At 35.0% G+C, this 12,366-nt stretch overlaps 1 protein-coding gene across 6 annotated transcripts in view; it reads right to left on the bottom strand.

Annotated features, from left to right (window-relative positions):
• Positions 1-2,696: 2,696 nt before the first annotated feature.
• The window catches only part of SMAD2 (SMAD family member 2), a 79,511-nt gene continuing 69,841 nt past the window's right edge, over positions 2,697-12,366 (bottom strand). For 5 of the 6 annotated variants that reach the window (XM_023531263.1, XM_023531272.1, XM_011360933.2 and 2 more), the window contains one exon: positions 5,304-9,486. In XM_023531263.1, the coding sequence (XP_023387031.1) occupies positions 9,363-9,486 (124 nt within the window). In that variant the 3' untranslated portion in view covers positions 5,304-9,362. Of the gene's footprint in view, positions 9,487-12,366 lie in introns of all 6 variants that reach the window. The other variant, XM_023531268.1, reaches the window with a different exon arrangement.

Here is a 12,366-nt window from a genome sequence, read left to right as displayed (position 1 = left end):
ATTTTAACTTTTGAGGTCCCTTTTGTTACATCCTAAAGCATGTCTGTTTAAAGAAAGCAGTCTGCTACCCAGGTAAGTATTGATTCATCCAGAGAATTGAGCTCTTGCAAGGCACAAAGGAAGTCTGGTTGATCTAAAAATTTTTTTAAATATTTCATCATGATGATAGGACTAATTATGAGTACACTATGTCTTACTTAATATTTTTCAGTGGAATCTTTTATAAAATAGCACTTGCTTTTTTCCTAAGAGTACATTTCGAGAGTAAATGTGAATTTTACCTTCTAGTCTGTTTTTGTTTACAGCATAGATCATGTGTATTAGATTATTAATTTGGCACAGACGAGCTCTGAAATAAACTAAAATGCATAACTTACTAGCACTGTGGGGTGTGTGCTGTGTCTGGGAGGGGGTGGGAGGTTATTAAGCAGTGCAGATCTGTCTGCCAGGGAAGTGGAATTTTTATATAACACCAAATTTAAAAAAACGTACTCTTCATATCATACCTCCATTATGTGAAATATACACAATTTTTTTTTGTTTCCATATACATTAGGGCACAAACAGCAAAATATAAAATACCCTCTAAAAGAAAAAGATCGGTTTAAATCAAAATCAATTAGAACAATTAAAAATAAGTCCCATAATAACATGGTAAACAACTCAAATGGCTTTTTTTTAATGCTAGGAAAAATGTTCACCTTTCAATGGTGAAAGTACTGTTAACACAGGTAGAGAGCAAACAAGGTAAAAAGTGAAAGCACAGAGACACACACACATATATATATAAAAATTGACCAGAAATCACAGGACAGTTAAGCAATGTTTTCTTAAGTATGACTATTTTTTCTTTGTACTTTAAATAGACTAAAATATTTGGTGGGGGGAAATCAGTATTTCACAATTTTAAATTGAAAACCAGCTGTAATAAAGCCTCGGGTCATGTTTATGTAAAAAGAAAAAAAAAAAAAAGGAACCACATTGTACTTTTGACAATCATAGGATTAAAGCTTACAAAGAACACATCTACCATCTACATCACAGTGCACAGAGGATGCAGTCTCTGAGGACTACCACAGGGAAACAAGAACAGACTCTGCATCCATTATATTGCATTACAAAATTAATGCTATATTAGAAAAATCTCACCTCCCATGGTCAGTGTTCCAGCTGGTAAGCACCTGAGGGTAGGCTATCAGAATCTGAGGACATTGCTCAGTCTGGATCAGGACATCCAGTTTGTTCACCTGCCACTGGCTGATGCACTTAATAATCTCAACACACCATTTACAAAGAATAAATATATAATATCACATTCTGGCTTCTTAAGCAGGATAGTCTGGGGAATGTAGTAGAGGAAAGAGCATCAAAGGCCATATTTTCCCTCAAGAGAGAAGAAATCCATAAAAGCACTCAATTTTCACTTACTGTGAAAAATGTAAATTTCAGATTACATTCAACTCTATAAAGACAGGACTTATACTTACATATACGCACAGGTTCTGAAAAACTTAGCTATGTACTTGACTCTTCTCTATTTCATTAAACCACCAGTTACCTTCCTTGGATCACTAGTGTTAGTCTCTCATCAGGTTGGTGCCAAGGGCAACTGTTATAAATCTCACATTCCATCCACAGTAATAAGTGATTGGAGGACACATATCTAAGTATCAGAATGTTGAAAGCCACAGGGCAGCTGAATTTAATCATGACTATTACAAAGTTTAAAGGAGTGAGGGTAAATCACAAGAATACCTACGGTGATCAGCAACTCCTGGGGTACTTGCAACTTTCTTGGGTTTATCAATGGAAGTCCTGCATCCAGGGAACCCCTGGCACACCAGGGCAGCTGCTCATCCTAAAACCACCACTCACTCCTCCTTCGGTATCACTAGAGAAAAGATAAGCATTTTCAAGAGCATAAGGCTACCTATGTGGGCATCAGTATTTTTAGGATACTTGCCAATGGCTAGTTCTTAGGAAGTCCATAAATATCTTACTTAACAGTATGCATTTTAAGAATAGTTAGTAGTACTTAAGCAAATTTGTGAGCAGTGCATGTGCATAAGTTCATCCTTGAAACCTGTTTTCAGACAAGTCCTCTAAAGGTTCTTCTGTTTTTGTCCAGTTATACAGTATTTTACTATCTTTTTGAGATTTTAAGAGCTAAATGAATAACTTAGCATTATATGATTTTTCATATATATATTTTGGTGAAAACATTTATTGCCAACTATGTCCCACATTCTTGTTTCAAATATTGAAGAGACCAACTGGAAATATTTCTCTCAGATTACAAAGGCCCTGAATTATGTTACTTTTAACTGTGTTCCACCAGAAGGTCTGACCTTGGGAAAAGACGGCAAAAAAGAATATTCTCAGATATGACCATTTTTATTTTGCCTACAATGCTGTGATCTAGTTCAACAAGTGCAGAACTGCTTTCATCTTAATCTCTAAAGTTTTTCTTGTTTTGCCCTCTTGTATAAAAATGATTAGTGTCACAGCTTCACTATCACTAATAAAAAAGATACAAATAGTTACACCTTAAAAGGTCAGGGTCAAAAAAGCAAAAATGAAGCCTGAGGTATAGTTGGTCTAAGATATGACCAATTTGGGTTCTGTACTTTGCCAAGAAATAGGGTATAAAAAAAGATTTAATATCCATGCATGTTATCACCTACTTGCTACATATGTGGTAATTATTTCTCCCAATTTATTCTGTGTATATTAATTATATAAACCAACACATGACTACATTCTTAAAGCAGGTACATACATTCAGCAGAAAAAGACCCCATTCTTTCTCATCAATATTCGTTTTAACAATATTTCTTTGTTTTAACAATTCAAGAAAGTGAATAATGAAAGTGACAAACATATTTTTTTAGGGACTTATTCAGAAAAGGAAAATTCAATCTTTGGAAAAGAGACTTTAGCAAGATTTCTACTCCTCTAGACAAATGCTGAGAACCGACTATGCTACAGCATTGTAAAGGGTAGAACTTAATATAGAACTAGAAATGTGGCAAGTTATCTAGTGACTAACATTGTAAAATAGCCAAAAGCTTTAAAGCCACAGGGAGAAAGAAGAACAGTAGAGTGTGAAATGGAAAATGTTATTTTTATAATTCTAAAACTTTACTTGTGTCCTTACATCAATATATTATGGATTTCGTTGCTCAGTAAATTATCATCTTTAAGAAACAGGAAGTAAATCCCTACCTCCAACCAAAAAGAACTGGAAATTTTGGAGAAGAGCTTTCTTTTTCCTTTTTTTTTTTTTTTTTTATTGTAGGAGAACATCATTTTGGGGAAATTTTTTTGGAGAAAAATCTAAAAGTCCTTTGTGTAGAGTTAATAAATCCTTCTCACTCCCATCATCAGTGGCATTATTCTTCTAAGAGATCCTTACATCTCAACTAATGGTGAAATCTGGGGTCTTATGGACCTTACGGTAGCAAACCAAATGTCAATGAAATTAACTTAGGTTAATATACTCTATCTAGTCATATTCTCTGTGAATCAGAGATGGCCCTAAAAAGTTTAGAAAGTCCATTTCTGTTGAGCGCAACGAAGAAAGTCAGGTCTACACTATCTTCACGTTACCCTTAAATACAGGAGAATTTGACTTGGTAGTGGTACTTCCTGGGGTATCTTAAGCAGCAATTTGACACCAGGGGGAAAAGAATTAAGGGCAGGGGCAGGGAACCACAAATATTAAAAAGGAAGAGAAGAAAAAAGAGGAAAAAAAAAAAGAAAAAGAAAAAAGAAAAGAGTAAAGAGAAAAGAGGAAGTAAATCCTAAGCTAGTACCTTCCAGAGACCACTGCATGTATAATCATTTAATGAAGGGGTATATGGCAGAGCTTTATTTGATGTTAATGAATTACAGTTATGATTCTTAATTGTCAAGCTACCTAAAAATGGCATATTAACTGAACTGCCAAATTAGGACTCTGGTGGAATAAAAAAATTACTCTGATGGTCTGTCCATGAAAGGAAAATGTCTGCAAATAAATTAAGAACTTTTCACTGAGATCTGGAATTTAAACAACGGAAGCGTTCAACACTGCTAAGTATATGCAGATAAATGACCCCTATGGCTAAGGTTCTTCTGCATGTACTTGTATGTATATATAAATCCATACATACACACTATATATTTCTTACTAAAAAGATTTAAGGCAGTTATGCTATATGTAAAGTTAGCTATAATATCCAAGGTAAAACAGTTCCTATTTAAGAAATTATGTGAACACATTAGACAAGAAATTCTTTTCATAAAGACTACCACAAGGCTATCTCTAGTATAGTTCAGATTTCCTGGTTGAGGCAACAAACATAGGAATTCCATGCCAAGAGATAATTTGTCCCTCAATCCCCAAACATAAAAAGTAGTCTGAACAGACAAAATATTCATGAAAACCTGGAAAGAAAGATATAATAGGAACGCAACAGGATGATTCTGATGACTTCCAGAAGCCACACACTGTCATCATTACTCCTGATTGTACTAAATACAACAATCCAATATGCTCCAAGGTAGAAACAGGGCTAGAATTGTAGGCTGCGACTGCTATAATAATTCATAATTCTAAACATAAAACAGAATCTGATGATTTATGCTATTTGCTAGTCACAAAGATGTTTAACTGGACTTTCTCCTTTTAAGTGACTGACCAATCTGAACATCAATATTCATGGTGAAGAAGTTAGGACCCTGGGTATGAACAGCACCATCCTGTTTGGTCTTTAGTAAAATACAAGAGAGAGAGAGAAACATTCTGATATATGTAGATAAAACATGGTTGGCAAGGAGGAGGGAAACCAGCAAAACCACTAGGGACATATGTTGACAAGAGAAGGAGAGGAAGAACAAAATTCAGCCAATGAAGATGAAGGATTTCACAAAGTAAAACTCATGGAGGAAAGAAAATGCACCAATAATTTGTCACATCTAAACATCAATGTGTTAGATCAGAATAAAAGAAAATGTCATGTGTTGCTTATGTCCACAGACTACTTAGTTATCTAAAGAGATACTGAGGGGGTGGTCTGGAGGGGGCAAAATGTGAAACTGGGATGTTAAACTATGAAAGCAAAGACTGCACATAAGAAATTTTAAGTACAGTGAAGACTGTCTTGTTTTACCTTATATCTCACCATCGACCAGACCAAGCGGGTGCCTGTTACTGAATAAAGGCTCCAAGTATTTAGCTATTAAAAAAAAAAAAAAGGATTAAAAAAAAAAGGTCTTAAAGGTTTATTTAGACAGCTTTTGGAAGAGGTAGAGAAATCAACTAGGTATATATACTTTTTATTTGATTTCAACTAGGTCAAGACCGGGCTGATTGTTTTTCACCTTTAAAGTTTTAGTCTTGATGAAACTGACAATAAAGGTACAAATAAAGTAAAATTAAAATAATTTTAACAAAGGAAAAAATCTGACAATGTTTAAAACACAGATTGATCAAGCTAAACCAGATATGGTTTAAGGTAAAAATAAAAACTAGATATTCAACAATTTGCAAATATACACTTGGAATACAGAATAAGAGTACAGAACAAGAATATTCAGGTTTTAAGAAAAACTAGGCAGAAATCCTTCCAGGAAAGTGGTAAGTTCCAAAAGAGAAAGTAATCTTCACAATACTAAGCACAGCTTGAGGGTCAGGGCCAAATCTCAGTCATCTTTTTGTTACTCAATGTCTATCACAGTGGCTGGGTAAAGAATAGGCATTAATGAATGGTTACTGAATGACTGTGTATCATAATGCAGAATCAGTGTAATTGAAACATAGCCAGGAAAGTATCTTAAAGCAGGATGAGACAAGAACACAAGCAGTGTTATTCCAAAAGGTGGGCTGAAATCCAGTTGTTTTCTAATCTTAACCAGTAGTTATGACTTTTCAGACTTATTTTTAAAGCAATGAAACAAACAAAGTCTATGTATTACTCCAACATAGAATAAAAATGAAGCTGCCACTGGTGAGATCAAAGTCAGTGGGGACATAACACCAGCCTCCTATTTCCTAAGCCAGCCCTAAGGTGTGTCTCTATGGAATCTACTGTGAAAGCCGCCATTCATCTTAATGTGATTGCATGGTCATTCAGTTCTCATGTTGTAAACTGAGGAAATTACCAGCACCGTGAAAGAGAAATTCTAAATAGTGTTGCTAATTTAAATAAAGACAAATTCAACAGAGAGGACATCTCATCACTTAGAAGAATGTAAACGATCTTATAAAAGGGGGAGAAAACGATCAACATAATTAGGCCACAGTAGACAAAAAAGAATGTAAAAACAGCATTAAAAAGCAAATAAGGAAAAAAGTCGCTGGTTGGAATTACTATTTGGACACTGCAGATGCTCTTTTGTTGAAATATTCCAAAAAATCTGAATTGTGGATAGCCCAGGAAACGGCTGTGTATTTCTACCTGAATGTGAAGAAAAACAAAGAAATGCTTTTTGGGTTCATCATCTTCATAAGAAGAAACTCTGGGGAGGCACTGCTTAAAAACATTTTTATCACTAATGTAAAACAGGTTAATTTTGCCTCTCTGTTAACTACAGTAGTCCCCCACTTATCCACAGTTTCTCTTACTCCTGGTCTACCATAGTACAGAAATTCCATAAATATACAATTTTTTTTTAAAAAAAGCAAATGTATAACCATGACCACTGAACATAGTCACACAACTGTAGTCAGCACCATGAAGTAACTGCTCGACAGGTTAAACTGCTCAATACAACAGGTGTTTCCTAAGAGTTGAGTCCCAGCTTCATATTGTATGGAAGAATCCCACCATATCTGTAGAGCTGTAATCCACTACTGAAATGGTGTAGTTGGCATTGCTTCACTTAACATATCAATGCAAGAATAACTCCCAGGACCTTCCACCACTTTAAAAGTTGTTCCCCAGAACTGTTCCCTAACATCACTACAAGTAAACACCTCCGAAGGGCAGAGGCTCCACTGGTTTATCTCTAGCAGATCTGACAATGCTAATACCTGGGACATTTACTCAAATCATAACATGGATTGCAGAAGTAGTAATTAGTGGGCAGCAGGAAGTCTGGAAGCAAGCAGCCAGACACTGCAATGGTAAAAACTTGCCCAAGGCAGATTTAAAGAAAGGGCTGTTAAATTAAATAGTATTGACCTGGTGCAAATGACAAACTTTTTACAGCAAGGGCTTGAAGAAGAAGAAATATTACTGAGAATGACACATGAAACAGTTTATCACAAAATAAGGCCACCTTCAACTATTAGAAATTGTAGAATCATTCTGATCCTCAAGATTGGATCTGTATAGAGGTTTCGTATAAAGCATTCAAACCTAATAATGAGTTTCCTTTAAAATGAGCCTTTGCATTTGATGCCATTCTCTTTGCCAGGAATGCCTAGCTCCCCTGGCTGTCTGCGTGGCTTGCTCCTTTCTCATGCCAACTGTTAGCTCAAGCATCATTTCCTTAGAGAAGCCTTCCTTCTGTTATGCTCTATCACAGTACCCTGTTTATCTCCTTCATAGAAAAAGAAGCTGATTAAGGGTTATAGTAACTACTGTCTCAGCAAAGGCGGGGACCGTATCTGTCTTGTTTACCTTTACCCAAAGGTTAAGAAAGTTCCTGGCACATATAACAAGTGAACAATAAATATTTGTTGAATGAATAAAAAATTACTATACCAAGTTTACATACATGTATACACGAATATTCGAAAATGTGGAAAATCTAATAGAAAACAACCAAATGCTGAATGTATTAAAAATGACATTTTGTAGAGACATATGAATATGGTTTCAAAAAAACAAGTACCTAAGGTATTTATCTTCAAAAACATGAAAATTTACTAGAAAGGGATGAGGAGTGGGTTATTTTTCATTTCTACTGAGATGCAAGCAAGAAATATTTAAACACAATGAGTTAAAATTAGACATAGGATTGTGTGCTGCAGAATAGACGACCAACGGAGCCTCTGGCATCTCCTCCCACTGCAGAACAAAATGTGGTTGGTTCTAACAGCCATATACTCACGATTAGTTAAGAACAGCCCAGACTCTAGGTAATTATAAGCTTAAAAAGTTGCTTCTCTCCCAATTTTTAAAATTCTGAATTCATAATTATGTAAAACAAAGATTTTATAAATTGAATACAACATAATTTAAAAACAGACGGCCCTTATCTGCTGATCGTACCTCAGCATCACTTTTCTAGGTGTTTTGCAAAAGCAGTTACATTTACAAAAGGTCCATTCATAACAATATGGTAACTAAAGCAAATGAAACTCAAAGAGCACTAGATCTGCTATGGAAATATTTTAAAATACCTTTTTAAAAGGGTGTTTATATCTATAGATTGGCTTTTTAAAAAAGGACAATATACTGAAATAACTGTAGCATATCCCTGAAAATAATTATACTGCCACCTGTGCATTTTTATGAGATGTAAGGATAAATTAATAGACTGTGAGGTCACATAAGTCAATTATTATCTGTTGAAATCTGGTGCAAGAAAAAGCAACTTACTCCATATGAATTCTTACTGTACCCCAGAATCAACTGGTGCTGGCATTATCAGTGCCACCTTAATGGCAATGGATGTCATGCTACGCTGTTTTGGTATCACGGCAAAAGTAGAAATAAAGAAGAGGTTTGGAAAGATTTTCTAGAAGGCTTCCTTGTAATGAGATTTAGCAATAAACAAACAAACAAGAATGAATGTTTAAGACCCACTGAACACATTAAGGTCAAAGATTTCAAAAGTTAATCCACTTTTCTTCCCCCAAGAGTTTATTTTTGGTAAAAGGCAGAAAAATTAGTTTTTCTACAAGGGAAATCTGCTTCTAAATGATAATTTGAAAATCTTGATATATATTATATATTAAAAAAGACACACAAAAATAACGGAGAAGTGGGAATAACAGATTAGGTACTGTAACTTTATAAAGGCTTGCCTAAATCAAGAAGCAGCACACACACGCCTAATTTATGCAAACTAAAAATGTATATAAACAGCACAATACTGTGATACTGGATCATGATACATTAACTGTACACATAACTACTACTGTTATTAATAAACCTTTGGGACACTCAGTTTTATGCCCAACAAGACATCAGTAAGTCTTTAAAATCTTCTCCTCCTTTATGGAAGGGTATTTCTAGACACTAATTTTCCCATCTAATATTCGAGTATAGGAAATCGATTCCACAAGGTGCTTAAATTGATGAGACCTCAAGTGCTGTTTTCTAGCTTGAATTTTTGGATAGTAAACAGTCCATGGGGACCACACACAAATACTATGACAGAAGAGTTGTTACATTGTCTTTTGATGGGATTTGATTGGTGATGAAGCTTTATGACATGCTTGAGCAACGCACTGAAGGGGATCCCATCTGAGTTAATACTTTGTCCAACCACTGTAGAGGTCCATTCAGATGAAGTTCAATCCAGCAAGGAGTGCTCGTTACCGTCTGCCTTCTGTTTAAAAGAATACAAGAGAATAATTATGAAATGAAAAGAACATGACTAAGTTTAGCTACATGAAATAAGAATTTAGATAAAAGGTTGTATATACTGAAACCAAATTTCTTTTGAACATGTATTAAGTCTAAATATCTGATTAATGATTTTGAAAACTGCTTAATCCTCAGTCTAACGAAGTATTACCAATGACTTTTAAAGAGATACATAAAAAACATTTTTTGCCCCTCAAAAAAATTATTTACCACCCCAAATGGGACACCTGTATGAAAGAACGCAGTCACTGTTAATAATACGCCAGAGAACAGGACATCAAACCAAACCAGGGCTGTCCTAAACTAATTGAAGCATACAGTCACTCTACTTATTAATCAACCACATAAGATATTCAACTACCAAATGAAGTTTAAGTGGAACAGGGTTCAAATTTAAACTATACCAAAACAAAGGAGAATTGTGACCCTAGCTTATCACAGATTTGTATAGTTCAACATTCCCTGCCAAGGCCAATGAGCGACATCCCTTTCAGCAATATCGCGCAGGTTTTTAATAAGAAACACCTTTAGTATTTCAACAAAATGGATTACTCTCTGAGAATCATTAATTGTTCAATGACATCTGTCACTTCCACATACTGATTTAGCTTTGTCTTACTTACTATATAAAGTAAGTCAGTAAGTCTGCTTGCTTCTTCAATGTGATAACCCTTCGAACATGAAAAAAGGCTACTCTCAACACTTCATCTTCAAGCAACACATGCTCAACAGAATTTAAAACTATTCCAAGGATGTGGTTTTCTGCAGCAGATGGTGTCAATGCCCCACTATACCCTTCAGATTTTTCAGTGTTCTCTATATAACTTCCAACTGCAGGCATCTGTATTTATCTGTCTGAGAACGTCTCTGCTTTGTCCACGTGTAGCAGGCTGGAAGTGTCAGGAAATTAATATCCTCAGGAGCAACAAATGACACAGGAATTGGCATTTAAATGCCCAGTTTCTTTCCCTCTGGGTGAGATAATTTTGTATGTTCTTTACTTTTTTCCAAAGATTTCCTAAGGGAATAACCTAGTGACCCACCCACTATACTAGATTGCTTAATAATGGTATTGGCTGCCTTCCTTCCCCCACTTCACTTCCCTACCTCCTCCTTCCTTACCAGTGTTTCCTCCATTTCCTGAACAAACTCTGCACTTGAATCCTTGTCTCAGGGTCTGAGACACACACTAAGACATTTTGATATATGATCATTCCTAAAACATGACACACGGAATTTAACACAACAGTCTCAAATCTGCCTTATTTTGATTTAGATACTGTATAGTGGTCTACGCAGCTGAAAATTGCAGTGGCACACTTCACAAGTTGCCCCACATTATCCATGAGGTACAGGCAAGAGTGACCCTTTCTCATCTTCCCCTCCATTTTTTTTTGTGTGTGTGTTTTCTTCTTCACATAAAGCTTCTCTTGCCTTCCATCTCTCCCTCAGATGAGGCCTTCTGCAGTAATTTTTGCCAAGATCTCTTTTAATTTTGATTTTGCCATCTGCTGAATTCTGGATAATTCCCAGTTTGTTTTCAATCATATCCTTTTATTACTACTTTAGTTTAACCTTCAGGAATAAATTCTTAATCCAGGTCACTGAAAGGTAGAAATAGATTTAAGAAGGCTGTCGCTGTACTTATTTGGGCACAAAAATGCACTTGAAGCATTATCCATCCCTAACTGTTTAGTCACTCCGGTACTGATTCACTTATTTCTCAATAAAATATGAATTCTTTACACATCTATATTTCCTGTTTATTACATTCCTGATTTTTATGCTGGGAATCAAGCTGGAATTAAAGAAATGGGAAAATAGTTTTAGAACTCTACCTTCTCTGCTCCAGTGTCATTAAGGTAAAGTTCCTGGTAACTATACACGGTTCTCAGATATACGGGTTTCTGATGTTATTTTGATCTGTAAATTTTCAAGGGAACTACTTTACTATCCAAAACAGATGTACCTGACTTCACAGCCATAAAAACATACTGTGTATTACTGCTTCTTGTAATTACAGATTTTAAGTTATCTCTGGGTTAATGAATGGCAGAGTCCACAGTGAATGAAGGCAGTATCTCTCTCCCCCAATTAAAACTGCTCTTAGCAGATGACCTATAGATATACATGTAATTCTCCTTGACCTACGCTGTTCATATTTAATTCCACTGAATTTATAACATGTTCTGCAACATTCCAATCTTCTAAAGAAAAAAAAATCTGACCTGTGACCTAAAAACTTGATATCAGATAGTACCATTTGAATCTAATTTTAAAATCAACTCTGGTCGATTCAAGTCCAAAGGAAAAAAGGAACTCAGCATTCTTTACAGGTATCATATGTTAAATGGGAATGATTAAAACAGCACTACAGAAAGATACAAAACGATTATTCTACTACTATAATTTGGACAAAAGAATAATGTCTTCATTCTGGGATATAAATGTATTACACAGAATATATTTTTATATATTTTATATATTTTTATAAAAGTATTCAACCAGAAGACCTCAAATCTCATCTCAAAAGTCATACACCTTACAAAACTTGTTTAAGACAGGGAAGAAGGGCCCAAATTACTCAGTAAAACAGGAATACCATTACTATATGAATATCTTCTTAAGCAGACATTCAGAGAGTAAGCAAAGAGTTAGAGAAAGACTAAGTATTTTACTTATAGTTCTATTCTTTAATATGCTGAGAATATCTTCCTTTTCTTTGACATGGAATTCCAATCCACCGTAATCTACCTTAACCCCTGATGACAAATTCGCTTTAAAAAAACTCAATTATGTAACTATTACCACTATATTTAGAAAAGAGGTTAAGAGTCAAGGA

Source organism: Pteropus vampyrus, unplaced genomic scaffold, assembly GCF_000151845.1.
Source record: "Pteropus vampyrus isolate Shadow unplaced genomic scaffold, Pvam_2.0 Scaffold3, whole genome shotgun sequence".
Lineage (NCBI taxonomy): Eukaryota > Metazoa > Chordata > Mammalia > Chiroptera > Pteropodidae > Pteropus > Pteropus vampyrus.
The sequence above is the reverse complement of the archived record's forward strand: the minus strand, read 5'-3'. Positions and strand labels throughout refer to the sequence as shown.